The 20,477-nt window shown below is 56.1% G+C and overlaps 1 protein-coding gene across 4 annotated transcripts in view; it reads right to left on the bottom strand.

The window, feature by feature from the left end:
• The window catches only part of LOC147100674 (segment polarity protein dishevelled homolog DVL-1-like), a 139,314-nt gene that overhangs the window by 92,648 nt on the left and 26,189 nt on the right, over nucleotides 1-20,477 (bottom strand). For all 4 annotated transcript variants that reach the window (XM_085967179.1, XM_085967177.1, XM_085967176.1 and 1 more), the window contains one exon: nucleotides 3,524-3,645. In XM_085967179.1, the coding sequence (XP_085823305.1) occupies nucleotides 3,524-3,645 (122 nt within the window). The remainder of the gene's footprint in view (nucleotides 1-3,523; nucleotides 3,646-20,477) is intronic.

Raw genomic sequence — 20,477 nt, 5'->3', positions numbered from 1 at the left:
ACAAGAAGTGAGAATCAAGATAGTTTAAGGGCACTTAATGCCAAGAATGGGCATGTCGTGCAAAAGTCGTGGCTACAAACTTTGAAAACCATTAAAAAAAAGTTGCTGCACAGCTGAAGGATTTCGCTCCACAAAAATTATGTGCACCCAGTCCCGAATTTAATCAAAATAAAAAATATAAAAACAAGTGAAAGGCTGTACAGGGCAGCGATCAAAACAACAACAGCTTGCATTTATATAGCGCCTTTAACGTAGTAAAATGTCTCAAGGTGCTTCACAGGAGCGATTATCAAACAAACTTTGACACCGAGCCACATAAGGAGATATTAGGACAGGTGACCAAAAGCTTGGTCAAAGAGGTAGGTTGTAAGGAGCGTCTTAAAAGCGGAGAGACAGAGAGATTTAGGGAGCGATTAAAAATCGGGGATGCACAAGAGGCCAGAATTGGAGGAGTGCAGAGATTATGGAGGGTTGTAGAGCTGGAGGAGGTTACAGAGATAGGGAGGAGCGATGCCATGGAGGGATTTGAACACAAGGATGAGTGTTTAAAAATCGAGGACAGGTCAGCGAGCACAGGGGTGATGGGTGAACAGGACTGGGTGCAAGTCAGCAGGTCAGTAATACTGCGTCTGTTAAAATTGATTAGTTTCCCATCCTCCCTCAGAGGTAACATTGCACAGGTACAACATGTGCCCTCGGGATCCTGAACACACAATTTGCTGCAGTTCCTGCAGATACACAGCAGGGGGAGCCAGCTGCCCAGTCTGAATCCAGCACAAAGCTTTACACACAGGGGAAGGAATGGGAACGGCCGCGCTTCCTCCAGACCCACGCCGTCTGTAACCCCTTCAGTGCCGGGGGGCGCAGGCTGGAATTAGTCAAACGAACAGGGGACATCTGCTTTTGTCTTGGTCCAGTTTACACCTCACCTCCCACCCCCAAAGCCACCGACTGACCCTGATACTCGATTCCACAGGTGCCAGATGCCCTTCACGTGACCTCAGATAGCTGTGCCAGCAGGGAAATCAACCGGGGGTGGGGGGGGGGGGAAATCACAGCCGAACCCAATCGTGTCCCCGCGCGACACCTATTGGTCAGTTCATGTATGCAGGGCTGTTAATTCTCCTCCTCCTCCGTCATTGCGCAACACTGGGAGGAGTTGTTGTGTGGGTCAAGGGTCAAAGAACAGAACAGCTGGTCCCAGTGACCTGCAGACTGATTCATGCTCAGCTCCTCCCCACGAGCGCACTCCCAGTCCTGTCCATCAGTGTCTCCAACTCTTATATTCTTTCCCAGGGACTTCAAAGCTGTGGGCTCCTCACTTCCCTCAGCCTTTCCTTCCTCTTACAACCTACAGGCTATGAAATCCCAAGCTTGGGGTCACCTTACAACCCAAGCTTGGGGCGACCTAATCACTGCTCCCTGCCTTACTTCGTCTGCACCTCTCCTCTGTGTAACCATGGCACTACCTACGCTTTGGGTCTCAGCCCTTCACCTGGGTCTTTCAATAAAAAACATACTGTCCCCTGAATCCTCCCTGGCTGATCTCCCACCATCCACCCCTCTCTTCCCCGCAGCCACTAGCTTTAAAGTTTCCTAACACACCAAAAGTATGAACATCTCATTCCAGAGTCAGACAAGTGGCCCCGACAGCCCTCCCTCTCCCCACGGTACAGTTACTAAATGGGCATGGTCCTGCGAGTGGATATTCAGGCAGTACTGTAACAGCCTAGGGAGACAGTATGAACATGGAGTCCTGCTCCTCCTAGGCCCCCTACATTACAACCCCGACACATCAAAATTACTTCATTGACTGTAAAGCAATTTGGGATGCCCTGAGGTCGTGAAAGGCACTGTATAAATGTAAGTCTTCCTTTCTTAGACAGTAAACAGAGAGAAGCAGCAGGTATTCTGCACAATGCTGACACAGCGACGATCAACAGGATACAGAGTTTACTACACAGAGACACAAGACCTCCAGCCCATCCCTTCTAAAGGTCTTAATCAGGGGTGGGCTACACTCAGTCCTGCTGTTCCATGTGTATCCTGCTCACACCCATGCAACAACATGAATTAGCTCAAAGTATTATTGTTAAAAGACTGGAGCCCGACAGCTGATGATGTAAGGAAGCGGCTGTTAACCCAGTTATTGATCCTTTCACTGCAGAAGCGTAATGGTGCTTCATTGTGACGTGGTTTAGTTAAAGAATTGATCCCTATCCACTGTAGGGTAAAACTCACAATTAAACTAATACCCTATGATATTGAGGTAGCGCTGCTGTGAGCTCAGAATTCTTCCCATCCAATGACAGACCTGTACCCATCAGTGCCTTCAGGAGAGGAGGGGAGCTGAACCCCAGTGAGAGTCAGCACCTTCAGGAGAGGAGGGGACCTGAACCCCAGTGAGAGTCAGCACCTTCAGGAGAGGAGGGGAGCTGAACCCCAGTGAGAGTCAGCACCTTCAGGGGAGCAGGGACCCTGAACCCCAGTGAGAGTCAGCACCTTCAGGAGAGGAGGGGACCTGAACCCCAGTGAGAGTCAGCACCTTCAGGAGAGGAGGGGACCTGAACCCCAGTGAGAGTCAGCACCTTCAGGGGAGGAGGGGACCTGAACCCCAGTGAGAGTCAGCACCTTCAGGGGAGGAGGGGACCTGAACCCCAGTGAGAGTCAGCACCTTCAGGGGAGGAGGGGACCTGAACCCCAGTGAGAGTCAGCACCTTCAGGGGAGGAGGGGACCTGAACCCCAGTGAGAGTCAGCACCTTCAGGAGAGGAGGGAACCTGAACCCCAGTGAGAGTCAGCACCTTCAGGAGAGGAGGGGACCTGAACCCCAGTGAGAGTCAGCACCTTCAGGAGAGGAGGGGACCTGAACCCCAGTGAGAGTCAGCACCTTCAGGAGAGGAGGGGACCTGAACCCCAGTGAGAGTCAGCACCTTCAGGAGAGGAGGGGACCTGAACCCCAGTGAGAGTCAGCACCTTCAGGGGAGGAGGGGACCTGAACCCCAGTGAGAGTCAGCACCTTCAGGGGAGGAGGGGACCTGAACCCCAGTGAGAGTCAGCACCTTCAGGAGAGGAGGGGACCTGAACCCCAGTGAGAGTCAGCACCTTCAGGAGAGGAGGGAACCTGAACCCCAGTGAGAGTCAGCACCTTCAGGAGAGGAGGGGACCTGAACCCCAGTGAGAGTCAGCACCTTCAGGGGAGGAGGGGACCTGAACCCCAGTGAGAGTCAGTGCCTTCAGGAGAGGAGTGAGGAGGATGGTAAGATGGGCAGAGCTCTGACTGCAAGACACTTACCCATTGGGAAACCGGGAAGACCAGGAACTATGGAGGAAAGGACTAAAGTGCAGAACAGAAGATTCTGTCACTCAGTCCGCCGCTTCTCACCTGTATCAGACCCCATGACCGTCGCTCCCTTGGATGAACTCACATGTATTAAAGCAGAGTCAGGACATACATCATCTGATATTTCTCTCCACTCAGTGAAGCTCCACTCTAGAACTCGAACAAGAAAAGTAGTTCTTACTGGAAGGATGGTGGCCTGGAGTCGCCGATGCCTCCGGTCCTCTCGATGGGGGGCGGTAACTCTGACTGACTGTCCGCACACTGTGAGCCCCCGTCAGACATCGAGCCTTCGGCCAGGACCAGCTGTGGAAAGAGACAGACACAGACTGAGGAGGGGGAGAGACCAAGGGAGGGGAGAGACCAGGGGAGGGAGAGGAGGGGAGAGACCGGGGGGGAGGGGAGACCGGGGGAGGAGGGGAGAGACCGGGGGAGGAACTGGGGAAGGGGGAGGGGGAGGAGGGGAGAGGCCGGTGGACGGGGAGGAGGGGAAGAGACTGGGGGGGGGGGGGGAAAAGAGAGACCGAAGGGGGTGGGGGGGAATGAGCCTGAGGGTGGGGGTGGTGGACTGAAGGGAGAGGCACCAAGTAGGGGGACCGAGGGCACCCATAAAAACCCCTGCTCACACATCCACTCAATGCTGCACCCGTTCACCTCCATCTCTCTGAAAATAGGGGCAACCAAACTTTCTTTTACAAGACCAAATTCCTCACGTTTTACTCTAGGGGAATGGGCTGTCTGGCGAGCTGCTGAGCCACGCACACCGGGAAGCTCCCAGCCTCTTTTCCCCAGTCCGTGCTGAATTAACTGAACCCGAACCCTCTGACAATTGGGCCCTGCGACCCCGAGTGAGGGCGGGGTGAAAGCAGCCTGTCGGGTCGGGTATGAAGGCGGGTGAGGAAGGGCACAGGCTCGACTGTGAAGGCCGAGCCGCCAGTGGTGGGGTGAAGAGAGAGGGTCTGCAGAAGAGGAAGTGGTCAGGGGAACTGGGGGTTCAGGCTGGGGTTTGAGCACGGGAATGTGCATGATTGAGGGAGGAATGTTGCCTGGTGCACATCGGGGGAGCGCTCTGCTCTCTTCAAATACAGTCGACTGATAATTCAAAGGTATTTTTTGGACTAACAATTATCCAATCATTTGAATTAAGCAACATAAATAATACAAATGTGACAATTTATTGCTAAGAAAAATATAAATGATCAGATAATTCAAATTAAGAGTAGATTCTAGTGGTGTGGGATCATTAACATCCACCAGCCCCACCAGGACAGACTGACAATGTTTAACGTCTCATCTGATGGCCCCTCATAGTGCAGTGCTCCCTCAGTATTGACCCTCCGCAGTTCTGATCTTCCGGCAGTGCAGCACTCCCTCAGTATTAACCCTCTGACAGTGCAGCGCTCCGCCTCAGTACTGCCCCTCCGACAGTGCAGCACTCCCTCAGTACTGCCCCTCCGACAGTACAGCACTCCCTCAGTACTGCCCCTCCGACAGTGCAGCACTCCCTCAGTACTGCCCCTCCGACAGTGCAGCACGCCCTCAGTTCTGCACTGGGGTGCTCACCCAGATTATAGGCTCTTGTTCTGAAGTAGGGCTTGAACCTACAATAATCTGACTTGAGGATAAAAGCGTTGCCAAACAAGCCAGGTTGACACTCTGCATCCTGCATCATAACCTTTAGTAATGCCATCGACCAAGAATTTGCACAAACATTATGTTAACAATAAAAAACTGCTAAACTGATGACAAGCTGGTGCTTGCAAGCTCACTGAGTATTCCTCTCTTGCTCTGTCACCATGATATTTCCGTGAATAGGGCACTTTAAATTCCATTTATTAATAAGCCCTGCCTGTACCGCCTTATGAAGGGTGTCAAGCTGATCAGTATCACTTTCCGCTCTGTGTTATTAGATTACTGCCTTGTGGTACTGAGGGCACATCACACATTTCCTCCTCTGCCCCAGTGTCCCCAGATATTTTTATAACATATCCTGTTTATTCTTTTTCACTGTTTTCTTTGCAAGTAGTGAAAAGGCTCCATGTATAAAATCAGCCATGCTCTGTGGTGGGATGGAGGTGAGTCTCCGTTAAAAACACAGTGGAGGAGAAAGAAAAAGAGAGGGAGAGGGAGAGAAAGAGAGCAAGTGAGAGAGAAAGAAAGAGACAAAAAAGATAGAAAGAAAGAAATTTCATTTGTGCCTTTCATGTCCTCAGTACATCCCAAAGCACTGTTGTAATGTAGGAAACATGGCAGTTAATTTGCACACAGCAAGCTCCCACAAACAGCAATGAGATAAATGACTAGATCATCAAATGAGCAGCAGAACTGCCTTACTCTTCTTCAAATAGTGCCATGGGATCCTTTACATCCAACTGAGAGGGCAGACAGGGCCTCAGTTTAACGTCTCATCTGAAAGACAGCACCTCCGCCAGTACTGCACTGGAAGTGTCAACCATGATTATGGGCTCAAGTCTCTGGAGTGGGACTCGAACACAAGCTGACGCTGCAGCGAGTGTTATCACTGAGCCAAGGGGGGAAAGAATAAAGGGGGGGAAAGAATAAAGGGGGGGGAAAGAATAAAGGGGGGGGGGAAGATTAAAGGGGGGGAAGATTAAAGGGGGGGGAAGATAAAGGGGGGGGAAAGATAAAGGGGGGGAAAAGATAAAGGCAGGAGTTAGACTTCCCACCATCCCACTGCATCACCAGGAGGAGGTGCAAGGCTCTCTCACAGCTCCCCACATGGCTCAAAGGGTAAATGGGCTGCACAGTGCGGTACTGAGCCACACAGACCAAACTGTTCCGGGTCAGGTCAGCTGATCACAGCCAGGGCAGCAGGAACGAGTACAACTGACTTCAGCGCCCATGGGTTAAGGAGGGAAAATGAGTGCGGCCCATCAGGTGAGGACAAGATTGGTTACGATGCTTCATAATGTCGAATACCTGCCGACACTCACAATGAGGTACACAGGAGCAGGTGGGGGGAATTGGAGACCCAGTTTAGCCACACCCCTGAACTTCTCAGATTCTCTCATTACTGCAACCAATGTGAGATTGATCCCAGAGTGAGAAATTGCAAGCAGAAGCATCCGAGCAGAGTTTCGGACCAGGGATGAATTCCATATCCACGAACACGGGCAGCCGGTCACCTCCAGGCTGGCTCAAAACGGCAAAACCCAAAATGATAGTGGGCTGTGTCTGCGACAGTCCTTGCAACAGCGAGGCCAAATCCTTCACCATCCATTATACAAACAGACCTGGGGGGGAGGGACGGAGGGAGAGAGAGGGGGGGGACGGAGGGAGGGAGAGGGGGGACGGAGGGAGGGAGAGGGGGGACGGAGGGAGGGAGAGGGGGGGACGGAGGGAGGGAGAGGGGGGACGGAGGGAGGGAGAGGGGGGACGGAGGGAGGGAGAGGGGGGACGGAGGGAGGGAGAGGGGGGACGGAGGGAGGGAGAGGGGGGACGGAGGGAGGGAGAGGGGGGACGGAGGGAGGGAGAGGGGGGACGGAGGGAGAGAGAGGGGGGACGGAGGGAGAGAGAGGGGGGACGGAGGGAGAGAGAGGGGGGACGGAGGGAGAGAGAGGGGGGACGGAGGGAGAGAGAGGGGGGACGGAGGGAGAGAGAGTGGGGACGGAGGGAGAGAGAGTGGGGACGGAGGGAGAGAGAGTGGGGACGGAGGGAGAGAGAGTGGGGACGGAGGGAGAGAGAGTGGGGACGGAGGGAGAGAGAGTGGGGACGGAGGGAGAGAGAGTGGGGACGGAGGGAGAGAGAGTGGGGACGGAGGGAGAGAGAGTGGGGACGGAGGGAGAGAGAGTGGGGACGGAGGGAGAGAGAGTGGGGACGGAGGGAGAGAGAGTGGGGACGGAGGGAGAGAGAGTGGGGACGGAGGGAGGGAGAGTGGGGACGGAGGGAGGGAGAGTGGGGACGGAGGGAGGGAGAGTGGGGACGGAGGGAGGGAGAGTGGGGACGGAGGGAGGGAGAGTGGGGACGGAGGGAGGGAGAGTGGGGACGGAGGGAGGGAGAGTGGGGACGGAGGGAGGGAGAGTGGGGACGGAGGGAGGGAGAGTGGGGACGGAGGGAGGGAGAGTGGGGACGGAGGGAGGGAGAGTGGGGACGGAGGGAGGGAGAGTGGGGACGGAGGGAGGGAGAGTGGGGACGGAGGGAGGGAGAGTGGGGACGGAGGGAGGGAGAGTGGGGACGGAGGGAGGGAGAGGGGGGACGGAGGGAGGGAGAGGGGGGACGGAGGGAGGGAGAGGGGGGACGGAGGAGGGAGAGGGGGGACGGAGGGAGGGAGAGGGGGGACGGAGGGAGGGAGAGGGGGGACGGAGGGAGGGAGAGGGGGGACGGAGGGAGGGAGAGGGGGGACGGAGGGAGGGAGAGGGGGGACGGAGGGAGGGAGAGGGGGGACGGAGGGAGGGAGAGGGGGGACGGAGGGAGGGAGAGGGGGGACGGAGGGAGGGAGAGGGGGGACGGAGGGAGGGAGAGGGGGGACGGAGGGAGGGAGAGGGGGGACGGAGGGAGGGAGAGGGGGGACGGAGGGAGGGAGAGGGGGGACGGAGGGAGGGAGAGGGGGGACGGAGGGAGGGAGAGGGGGGACGGAGGGAGGGAGAGGGGGGACGGAGGGAGGGAGAGGGGGGACGGAGGGAGGGAGAGGGGGGACGGAGGGAGGGAGAGGGGGGACGGAGGGAGGGAGAGGGGGGACGGAGGGAGGGAGAGGGGGGACGGAGGGAGGGAGAGGGGGGACGGAGGGAGGGAGAGGGGGGACGGAGGGAGGGAGAGGGGGGACGGAGGGAGAGAGAGAGGGGGGACGGAGGGGAAGAGAGAGAGGGGGGACGGAGGGAGAGAGAGGGGGGACGGAGGGAGAGAGAGGGGGGACGGAGGGAGAGAGAGGGGCGGAGGGAGAGGAGAGGCGAGAGGGGGGACGGAGGGAGAGAGAGGGGGGACGGAGGAGAGAGAGAGGGGGCACTCCGCGAGAGTGGGGGGGGGGAAAGAAGAGAGGGGGCACTCCGCCAGAGTGGGGGGGGGGGGGGGGGGGAGAGAGAGAGGGGGCACTCCGCGAGATTGGGGGGGGGGTGGAGAGAGGGGGCACTCCGCGAGATGGGGGGGGGGGGAAAGAGAGGGGGCACTCCGCGAGATTGGGGGGGGGGGGGAAAGAGAGGGGACACTCCGCGAGCTGGGGGGGGGAGAGAGGGGGCACTCCGCGAGCTTGGGGGGGGGGGGGAAAGAGAGGGGGCACTCCGCGAGATGGGGGGGGAAGAGAGGGGGCACTCCGCGAGATTGGGGGGGGGGGAAAGAGAGGAGGCACTCCGCGAGATTGGGGGGGGGGGGGGGGAAGAGAGGGGGCACTCCGCGAGATGGGGGGAGGGGGCACTCCGTGAGATGGGGGGGGAGAGTGGGGGCACTCCGCGAGATGGGGGGGGACTCCACGAGAGGGGGGGGGGGAAAGAGAGAGAGGGGGCACTCCGCGAGGGGGGGGGAGGGGAGAGAGAGAGGGGGCACTCCGCGAGGGGGGGGGGGGAAAGAGAGGGGGGACACTCCGCGAGAGGTAGGGGGGAAAGAGAGGGGGCACTCCGCGAGGGGGGGGAAAGGAGAAGAGAGGCACTCCACAAGAGGGGGGGGGGCGGGGGAGGGGCACTCCGCGAGCGAGGGGGCAGAGGGGGCACTCCGCGAGAGGGGGGGGGCACACCGCGAGTGGGGGGGAGGGGGGCACTCCGCGAGGGGGCGGGGGGGGGGGGAAGAGAAGAGGGGCACTCCGTGAGGGGGCGGGGAAGAGAAGAGGGGCACTCCGCGAGGGGGGGGTGCACAGAGGGTGGATGGCAGAAGCACACCGTGTGAATTGAAGACTCAGCGAGATACCTCACAGCGGGTGGGGGTTGATAGGAAATAGAGGGGTAGAGCGAGACTACCCCACAGGAAATGGGAGGCAGGGTAGGGAGGAGATACAGTAACAGCTGCGGAACCAGGCCGTGTCTCGAATATTTGAGTAATGTAACGTGAACTTTGAAATCTTTCATTCCATCTTTCTGCTGTAAAAGTGCTAATTGCTGCCGGCCCACAGCCACACCCTGATTTACAGCATGACCAGATGATAAACTGCCTCTGAGGAACGTGCTGATTTGATTTTGCTTTCTCCGGCTTCCTGCTGAAATTTCGGGATTTGATGCGACATCAGGGGCAAGAAATCAAGAGACTCCCAGCTGCCCCAGTGGTCAGTGGGTAGATGTCGCCCTAGGCCCAATCCTGACCACACCCCATGTTCACACAGATCTAGCAGGGGTCATGGTACATTGGAGCAGGAACCCTGGCTGATTCCCCCCTCCTGAAAACCGATGGGTCACTGGGCAGTGATCAGGGGCAGGAACCCTGGCTGATTTTCCCTCTCCCTAAACCACCGGGCGGTGCTCTCCTGGTCCGTGTGGGGCTCAGTCCCACGCCGGGCGGTCACTCCTGCTCCGCGCGGGGCTCAGTCCCACGCCGGGCGGTCACTCCTGCTCCGCGTGGGGCTCAGTCCCACGCCGGGCGGTGACTCCTGCTCCGCGCGGGGCTCAGTCCCACGCCGGGCGGTGACTCCTGCTCCGCGCGGGGCTCAGTCCCACGCCGGGCGGTGACTCCTGCTCCGCGCGGGGCTCAGTCCCACGCCGGGCGGTGACTCCTGCTCCGCGCGGGGCTCAGTCCCACGCCGGGCGGTGACTCCTGCTCCGCGCGGGGCTCAGTCCCACACCGGGCGGTGACTCCTGGTCCGCATGGGGCTCAGTCCCACACCGGGCGGTGACTCCTGGTCCGCGTGGGGCTCAGTCCCACACCGGGCGGTGACTCCTGGTCCGTGTGGGGCTCAGTCCCACACCAGGCGGTGACTCCAGCTCCGCGCGGGGCTCAGTCCCACACCGGGCGGTGACTCCTGGTCCGTGTGGGGCTCAGTCCCACACCGGGCGGTGACTCCTGGTCCGCGTGGGGCTCAGTCCCACACCGGGCAGTGACTCCTGGTCCGCGCGGGGCTCAGTCCCACACCGGGCTGCGCTCTCCTGGTCCGCGCGGGGCTCAGTCCCACGCCGGGCGGTGACTCCTGCTCCGCGCGGGGCTCAGTCCCACGCCGGGCAGTGACTCCTGCTCCGCGCGGGGCTCAGTCCCACACCGGGCGGTGACTCCTGGTCCGCATGGGGCTCACTCCCACACCGGGCGGTGACTCCTGGTCCGCGTGGGGCTCAGTCCCACACCGGGCAGTGACTCCTGGTCCGCGTGGGGCTCAGTCCCACACCGGGCTGCGCTCTCCTGGTCCGCGTGGGGCTCAGTCCCACACCGGGTGGTGTCTCCTGGTCCGTGTGGGCCTCAGTCCCACACCGGGCAGTGTCTCCTGGTCCGCGTGGGGCTCAGTACCACACCGGGCTGCGCTCTCCTGGTCCGCGTGGGGCTCAGTCCCACACCGGGCGGTGTCGCCTGGTCTGCGTGGGGCTCAGTCCCACACCGGGCAGTGTCTCCTGGTCCGCGTGGGGCTCAGTACCACACCGGGCTGCGCTCTCCTGGTCTGCGTGGGGCTCAGTACCACACCGGGTGGTGTCTCCTGGTCCGTGTGGGGCTCAGTACCACACCGGGTGGTGTCTCCTGGTCCGTGTGGGGCTCAGTCCCACACCGGGCTGCGCTCTCCTGGTCTGCGTGGGGCTCAGTACCACACCGGGTGGTGTCTCCTGGTCCGTGTGGGGCTCAGTACCACACCGGGCAGTGTCTCCTGGTCCGTGTGGGGCTCAGTCCCACACCGGGTGGTGTCTCCTGGTCCGTGTGGGGCTCAGTCCCACACCAGGCAGTGTCTCCTGGTCCGCGTGGGGCTCAGTCCCACACCGGGCGGTGTCTCCTGGTCCGTGTGGGGCTCAGTCCCACACCGGGCGGTGTCGCCTGGTCTGCGTGGGGCTCAGTCCCACACCGGGTGGTGTCTCCTGGTCCGCGTGGGGCTCAGTCCCACACCGGGCGGTGTCTCCTGGTCCGTGTGGGGCTCAGTCCCACACCGGGCAGTGTCTCCTGGTCCGTGTGGGGCTCAGTCCCACACCGGGTGGTGTCTCCTGGTCCGTGTGGGGCTCAGTCCCACACCAGGCAGTGTCTCCTGGTCCGCGTGGGGCTCAGTCCCACACCGGGCGGTGTCTCCTGGTCCGTGTGGGGCTCAGTCCCACACCGGGCGGTGTCGCCTGGTCTGCGTGGGGCTCAGTCCCACACCGGGTGGTGTCTCCTGGTCCGCGTGGGGCTCAGTCCCACACCGGGCGGTGTCTCCTGGTCCGTGTGGGGCTCAGTCCCACACCGGGCAGTGTCTCCTGGTCCGTGTGGGGCTCAGTCCCACACCGGGTGGTGTCTCCTGGTCCGTGTGGGGCTCAGTCCCACACCAGGCAGTGTCTCCTGGTCCGCGTGGGGCTCAGTCCCACACCGGGCGGTGTCTCCTGGTCCGTGTGGGGCTCAGTCCCACACCGGGCGGTGTCGCCTGGTCTGCGTGGGGCTCAGTCCCACACCGGGTGGTGTCTCCTGGTCTGCGTGGGGCTCAGTCCCACACCGGGCAGTGTCTCCTGGTCCGCGTGGGGCTCAGTCCCACACCGGGCAGTGTCTCCTGGTCCGCGTGGGGCTCAGTCCCACACCGGGCGGTGTCTCCTGGTCCGCGTGGGGCTCAGTACCACACCGGGTGGTGTCTCCTGGTCCGCGTGGGGCTCAGTCCCACACCAGGCAGTGTCTCCTGGTCCGCGTGGGGCTCAGTCCCACACCGGGCAGTGTCTCCTGGTCCGCGTGGGGCTCAGTCCCACACCGGGCGGTGTCGCCTGGTCCGCGTGGGGCTCAGTCCCACACCGGGCTGCGCTCTCCTGGTCCGTGTGGGGCTCAGTCCCACACCGGGCTGCGCTCTCCTGGTCCGCGTGGGGCTCAGTACCACACCGGGTGGTGTCTCCTGGTCCGTGTGGGGCTCAGTCTCACACCGGGCAGTGTCTCCTGGTCCGCGTGGGGCTCAGTCCCACACCGGGCTGCGCTCTCCTGGTCTGCGTGGGGCTCAGTCCCACACCGGGCTGTGCTCTCCTGCTTTGTGTGGCCATCTCTCAGATGAGATGTTAAACTGAGGCCATGTTTGCCCTCTCAGGCTAATGTAAAAGATTGAAGAAGAACAGAAGAGTTGTCCGGCATCCTGGCCAATATTTATCCATTAATGAACTCACCAAAAACAAATTAATAATCAGTCACCTCCATGCTGTTTGAGGAACCTTGCTGTATAAAACTAGAAGCAGCTTTCGCTCAGCCCGTAGGGAAGATACAGTAACACTAGGGGGCAGCAATAGGGGTCAGTCCAGAGTCTCTCACACACTGAGGGAAATAACTTTCTACAGAGTTTAATGATTCACCAAGTCACTGTTACTACACAGGTTTAGAACAAAGTAAGAAGCCATTCAGCCCATCATGTCTGTGCCAGCTCATTGATAAAGCAATCCAAATAATCCCACTAACACTGTACAACAGTGACTGGTGCAACAAAAAGTATCTCCCCCTTTTGGGATTCTTCTGCCTGGATGGTTGAGACGACGACACAGTTCACAGTTATCAGCCTCACTGCTCACGCGAGCCGGCAGGCTGGATGGGGGCCGGTCAGGTGAGATATAGAATCCCTGAACATTTGTGCAACAGTCCCCCACTAGTCCCTCCTTAGGTGGAATTTACCAAGCTTCATCTGTCCTGATCATTTGGCTCAGTGTCAATTTTTGTTGAATAACGATCCTGTTGACATGGGACATTTTACTACTTTAAAAGCGCTTTATAAATGCAAATTGTTATTGTTGAATAATAGTATATGAAATATAATTAGCTTTATACATAATAACTTACAATAACTTACATTTATATCGCACCTTTAACAGTAAAATGTCCCAAGGCACTTCACAGGAGCGATTATCAGACAAAATCCGACACCGAGCCACATAAGGAGATATTAGAACAGGTGACCAGAAGCTTGGTCAAAGAGGTAAGTTTTAAGGAGTGTCTTAAAAGAGAGAGAGGTGGAGAGACAGAGAGGTTTAGGGAGGGAATTCCAGTGCTTAGGGCTTAGGCAGCTGAAGGACGCCAATGGTGGAGCAATTAAAATCAGGGATGCACAAGAGGCCAGACTTGGAGGAGCACAGAGGGTTGTAGGGCTGGAGGAAGATACAGAGATAGGGAGGGGCGAGGCCAGAGGGATTTGAAAACAAAGATGCGATTTTTAAAATCGAGGCGTTGCTGGACTGGGAGCCAATTTAAGTCAGTGGGCACAGGGACGACGGGTGAACCGGATTTGGTGCAAATTCAGATACGGGCAGCATAGTCTGGATGAGTTCAAGTTTACAGAGGGTGGATGATGGGAGGCCAGCCAGGAGTGTGTTGGGATAGTCGAGCCTAGAGGTAACAAAGGTATGGGCGAGGGTTTCAGCAGCAGATGGGCTGAGGCAGGGGTGGATACGGGTGATGTTACAGCAGAGTGATGGAGTGATAGTGCCAGCTTACTGCGGCTTCTCCAGCAGGCCAGCCCTACTGGCACGTGGCATCCACACAACACATGCTAGACACAGCAGGTTAATCCCCACCGAACCACTCACCACTTCTAACTCTGGAAGCTGCAGGAGTCTTTTTAATTCTTTTAGTAAATTGCCTGCTCCTGACTTGCTTTCAATTGCATTCAGCTTCTCTCAAGAGCTTCACTGGTTTCAGGGTACTGTACCTCATACCCCACTCCTGTCCAACTATATCACAGCCTGTCTGCACAATATATATTTGGAATCTCGGTACAGTTTGGATTTGGTTTTTCACTAATTTGGGTTACCGATGAGAATCTGTGCTCCAGACACACTGGCTGTACGTACAATGTAGGATGCACAATGACAATTAATTTGTCGTGAGCTACTGGGCTACAATACTGCCCTGTATTAAATGTTCATAAGCATGCCTGCCTGGTACAGTATAGTTTTATAATCTCCGGTTCCTGATTAAGGCAAGCGTCACCTCACTGTTAATCAGTAACAGGCCCAAGCAAACAGAGAGAGGAGGCCCACTAACCTAGAACAGCAGCACATTCAGTCAGACACTTCACTCTCACTCACTGGCTGTGTTTCAGAATCACTGCATGTCAATTCAAGAACATTAGGACTTTCCGTTCCCACGAAAGGGGCAGATTCCAAACATTAACCTGACTCGGCTGCTCGCTGAGCTGTGTGCTTGGAGCATGTTCTGCTTGTATTTCAGAGTTCCAGTATTCATGGGTTTTTTGTATTTCTACTCAGCAATAACCGTTGCTCGACTGAATTTTAAGAGCATTTGGTGATCGATACAAACAGCTCCTCTTGACCTGTCTGTTGTTCAGTAATCCTTCAACAGTATCTACTACTTCAATATCTGAACTGCAGCACCTAATTTTACAGCAATGCAATTACAACACTGCGAGGTCACACACACAACGCACTCAAACTGTGTGCGTGCCTACGTTACACCCAATGACAACAGCAGCAACTTGTATTTATATAGCACCTTTAAAGTAGTAAAACACCCCAAGGTGCTTCACGAGGGCGATTATCAAACAAAATTTGATCCTGAACCACATAAGGAGATATTAGGGCAAATGACCAAAGGTTTAGTCAAAGAGGTAGGTTTTAAGGAGCATCTTAAAGGAGGAAAGAGATAGAGAGGTGGAGAGGTTTAGGGAGAGAATTCCAGAGCTTACTTGACAACTGATGGCACGGCCGCCAAGGATGGAGCGATTAAAATTGGGGATGCGCAAGAGGCCAGAGTTGGAGGAGCGCCGGTATCTCGGAGGGTTGTAGGGCTGGAGAAAAGGTTACAGAGATAGGGAGAGGCGAGACCATGGAGAAATTTGAAAATAAGATGAGAATTTTAAAATCGAGGCGTTGCTTAACCAGGAGTCAATGTAGGGCAGCGTGCACAGGGGTGATGGGTGAACAAGACTTGGTGCGAGTTTTGGATGACCTCAAGTTTACATAGGGTGGAAGGTGGGAGGCCGGCCGTGAGTGAGTTGGAATAGTCAAGTCCAGAGGTAACAAAGACACGGATAAGGGATTCAGCAGCAGATGAGCTGAGGCAGGGGCGAAGTCATGCGGGGTTAGAGAGGTGGAAGTAGGTCTTGGTGATAGAGCGGCTATGTGGTCAGAAGCTCATCTCAGGGTCAAATACAACACCAAGGTTGCGAACAGTCTGGTTCAGCCCCAGACAGTTGCCAGGGAGAGGGATGGATTTGGTGGCGGGGACGTTGTGTATTTAGATTTCTAAAAGGCATTTGATAAAGTTCCACACGTAAGGTCACTAATTAAGCTCAAAGCTATGGGGATTCAGGGCAAAACTACGGCTAGGAAGTTGGCTGAAGGGTCGGAAGCAACAGGCACTGGTTAGAGGGGTACCGATAGGGTGGGGGAAGTAGAGTAACGTGTCCCACAGCTCAGTATTGGGACCTCTACTGTTCCCAATTTACATCAATGACTTGGATTCAGAAACCCAATGCAAACTAGTCAAACTCTGACAACTCCTTGTGAAACTCAACTTGAGAGCTCAGAGCTTGTGGCAGGTGTTTAGGTAAAAACTCATTGTGCAATGAAGGAGGTTTGTGAACATTGACTGAGCTCTGCTCTTTAGTTAAGGCCCCTGAGCTTGAAGTAAGAGCTGGAGCTGGGTGCCTTACTGAAGAAATAAGGTGACCACAACAATGCAGCCACAACCACTACAGAAAGGAGTTTTATTTTCAGAAAATTTAATGTTTTAACCGGTGACGTCATTGTGGTTCTATTGGCACCAGAATCTCCATCTTGTTTTATACTGTCCATAGGATTTTATATCTCCCATCTGATTTTATATTGAAAGAATGATTTTACATCACCTGTCGGATTTAATTTGAAAGTATGATTTTATATCACCCATCTGATTTTCTTTTGAGAGTATGATTTTATATCTCCCAAGTGATTTTATACTGCACATCTGATATTAATTCACCCATCTGACTTTATATCAATCTGATCACTGGCTTGATATGTGCAGTTGTAAGAGTAGCAGGGGCTCAGATAGAGGTCCTGGTTAGTGCCTCGCTGGTTCCCAGTGAAGTGGCCAAACAATAACACACTTGAGATAAGGTCCCAGTTGTGTTAACACAGTGGAGGAGAGCAAGGAGTGGAGATTCATTGAGAATGATCTGAAATATTCTCGGACACCAGAGGGACACAGAGTGATGCCGGATATTCCCTCTCACTGCTATCCTACTCCTTATTGAGGTTGGCACTCTCTAGGTTCTTGCCCAAGTGACCATTCATCATGTGTCAGTCCAGGGATTCAACAGGTTATTCAACTGTGGGGATGGTCACAGCTGAGCCCAATCTTGTCCTGTCCTGACACAACGCCCCAATTTACATACAAATAATGACGGCCAGAAAAAGATCCATCCAGCCTCTCCCACGCAAAGTGTGATACCTTGCGCATCACTCTATACACTGCCTACCCAACCTGAAACCATGAGAGTTCCGGCAAGAAGTCAGTGATCTGGAGCAGCAATTTGATTTTCACCCCCTCTAACCCAGGGGAGCTGCCCTGCTCTGATCAGGTAATTCAGCACAGAGCAACAACTGACCCAGGCACCTAGTGAAAGATCCATTTTCAATTGGCAGAAGCCTGGAGTTTGAATCCCAGAATGAGCTAATGGCTGCTTGCAGTGGTGATTGGAGCAAGCTGCTCCAATGACACTGCTATTTAAGCACTTCAGTCATTGCAAGACCACTGCTCTTTAATAGTCACTCATCTCTTTGCGGGAGGGGGGGGAGGGAGAGCCAGAGGGGGGGAGGGAGAGCCAGAGGGGGGGAGGGAGAGCCAGAGGGGATCAATAGCAGCATCAGAAAAGGCCCACAAGTGATGGGAGAGTTGGTGATTCCCTGCCAGATATGCACATTCCTGGGCCCTCAGGTAATCGGAGGTACATTTTTGCCGCACGCTATTTGGAGATGGTGGGAAGGAAGCTATTGCTCCAGCACAGTGTGATGCACTATCAATTGCTACAAAAGACTGGAAGTTGAGAAAGTAATAAACAGGCTTTTATTACCAAAGAACAGAGCATGCCTCTTGTGGTTGCCTGGTATCCAAAAGGGCCGGGGGCTGCCGAGCAGCGACCTTTATACCCAGCCATGAGGGTGGAGCCAGGGGCGGAGTCAGCTGAGGCATGCACAGACAAGTACAACAATATGCAAGAGTGAACAACAGTACTAACAGTGAACAACAGTACTAACAACAGTGGTGAACAACAATACTAACAACAGTGGTTTACCACATTCACCCCTTGTTTAGAATTGAGTCCGGCAGGGTGAAGTGCACTAAAAATTCATGTACTGAAGTCTATCAGGAGGCCTTGTAAGCCGTCCTGAGCGTCGCAGCAGCGGCGGTGATGGTGCAGCATCCAACGTTGAACCCGGTGTCTCGTTCAGAGGAGGTGTAGCAGGTGGCGGACCCTGGGGCTGCTGCATGCCGTCTACAGGGGTCAGAGCATGGGTAATGGGAGGTAGCGATGGTGGTCTCTCAGAGGCACCCGAAGGTGCGAGGTCTCGTGCGGGGACTGTGTCCTGGGGGTAGGCAGGAGTAGCGGTGGGTGGCGAAAAGGGTGTTTCAGGAGCACCCGCAGGTGCGAGGTCTCGAATGGAGACTGTGTCCTCCCGCCCGTCCGGGTACACCACGTAAGCATACTGCGGGTTGGCGTGGAGGAGGCTCACCCTCTCGACCAGGGGGTCCGCCTTATGGGTCCTCACGTGCTTCCGCAGTAGGACGGGACCTGGAGAAGTCAGCCATGTTGGTAGCGAAATCCCCGACGTGGACTTCCTGGGGAAGGAGAACATTCTCTCGTGAGGAGTGGCATTGGTGGGTGTACAGAGCAGCAACCGAATGGAATGGAGCGCCGCGGGGAGGACCTCCTGCCAGCGGGAGGTCGGAAGGCCCTTAGATTTTAAGTTTAAAAGGACTGCCTTCCAGACTGTCGCATTCTCCCTTTCCACCTGGCCGTTACCCCGGGGGTTGTAGCTGGTGGTCCTGCTTGTAGCAATGCCTCTCGCGAGCAGGTACTGCCGAAGTTCGTCGCTCATAAAAGATGAGCCCCTGTCGCTATGGATATAGCTAGGGAAACCGAACAATGCGAAGAGGTCATTCAGACATTTAATGACCGTGGTACTGGTCATGTCCGAGCAAGGGATGGCAAACGGGAAACGGGAGTACTCATCAATTATATTGAGGAAGTACACATTGTGGTCAGAGGAGGGGAGGGGCCCTTTAAAATCGATGCTCAGCCGCTCGAAGGGGCGCGTGGCTTTGATCAGGCTCGCTCTGTCTGGCCTATAAAAATGCGGCTTGCACTCGGCACAGATCTGGCAGTTCCTGGTCATGGTCCTGACCTCCTCGATGGAGTAGGGCAGGTTACGGGATTTGATAAAATGGAAGAACCTGGTGACCCCCGGGTGGCAGAGGTCATTGTGGAGGGTCTGTAATCTATCAACCTGCGCGTTGGCGCACGTACCACGTGATAGGGCATCTGGGGGCTCATTGAGTTTCCCGGGCCGGTACAAGATATCGTAATTGTAGGTGGAGAGTTCGATTCTCCACCTTAATATCTTGTCATTCTTGATTTTGCCCCGCTGCTTATTATGAAACATAAAAGCTACTGAACGCTGGTCAGTGAGCAGGGTAAATCGTTTTCCGGCCAGGTAATGCCGCCAATGTCGCACGGCTTCCACAATGGCCTGGGCCTCCTTTTCGACAGAGGAGTGTCGAATCTCGGGGCCCTGGAGGGTCCTTGAGAAAAAGGCCACGGGTCTCCCCGCCTGGTTAAGGGTTGCAGCTAGGGCAAAGTCGGATGCGTCGCTCTCCACTTGAAAAGGGAGGGACTCATCCACAGCGTGCATTGTGGCCTTCGCAATATCGCTTTTTATGAGTGAAGGCTGCACAGGCCTCTGCTGTCAGGGGGAAGGAGGCGGACTTGATGAGGGGTCGGGCTTTATCCGCATAGTTGGGCACCCACTGAGCATAGTAAGAGAAAAACCCCAGGCATCTCTTCAGTGCTTTCTGGCAGTGGGGGAGGGGGAGCTCCATAAGAGGGCGCATTCTATCGGGGTCTGGGCCGATGACTCTGTTCTCCACTACGCAGCCAAGAATAGCAAGGCGCTTAGTACGAAACATACATTTGTCTTTGTTGTATGTGAGATTCAGCCGCTGGGCCGTCCGGAGGAATTTCCCTAGATTAACGTCGTGGTCCTGCTGGTCGTTGCCGCAGATGGTGACGTTGTCTAGATATGGGAAAGTGGCCTGGAGCGCGTTCTGGTCAACCATCCGGTCCATCTCCCGTTGGAAGACAGAAACTCCGTTGGTGATGCCGAAGGGAACTCTGAGAAAGTGATAGAGCCGACCGTCAGCTTCAAAAGCTGTGTACTGGCGGTCCTCAGCCCTGATGGGGAGCTGGTGGTATGCTGACTTCAGATCAATCGTCGAGAACACCTGGTATTGTGCTATCTGATTGACCATGTCAGATATGCGGGGGAGTGGGTATGCATCCAACTGGGTGTAGCGATTGATCGTCTGGCTGTAGTCAATAACTAGGCGCTGTTTTCCACCAGTCTTCACCACCACCACTTGTGCTCGCCATGGGCTATTGCTGCTCTCGATAATCCCTTCCTTCAGGAGTCTCGCTACCTCGGATTTAATGAAACCCCTATCCCCGGCACTGTAACGCCTACTTTTGGTAGCGATGGGCTTACAGTCGCGGGTGAGGTTAGCGAACAAGGGGGGGGGGGGGGGGAGACTTTAAGGGTGGAGAGGCTGCAAATGGCGCGCGGCGGGCGATTTAAAAACTGCTGGCTGCAGACCGTGAGAGGGGGGAGGGGTCCGGGGTCCACCGTACGCTAAAGTGACACTCTTAAGGTGGCACTGAAAATCCAACCCCAGTAGGACGGCAGCGCAGAGATCGGGCAGGACCAGAAGTTTAAAATTTTTGTATTCAGTACCCCGCACTGAAAGAGTCACCATACAGTAGCCACCGACTTCCGCTGACTGGGCTTTGGAAGCCATAGAGATGCGATGACGCGTCGGCAGGACCGGGAGAGAGTAACTGCGCACCGTGTCGGGGTGTATAAAACTCTCCG

Source organism: Somniosus microcephalus, chromosome 25 (genome assembly GCF_052327205.1).
Source record: "Somniosus microcephalus isolate GS21.2 chromosome 25, FLI_Smic_1.0, whole genome shotgun sequence".
In the NCBI taxonomy this organism is placed as follows: domain Eukaryota; kingdom Metazoa; phylum Chordata; class Chondrichthyes; order Squaliformes; family Somniosidae; genus Somniosus; species Somniosus microcephalus.
This window is presented reverse-complemented; position numbering and strand designations above follow the sequence as displayed.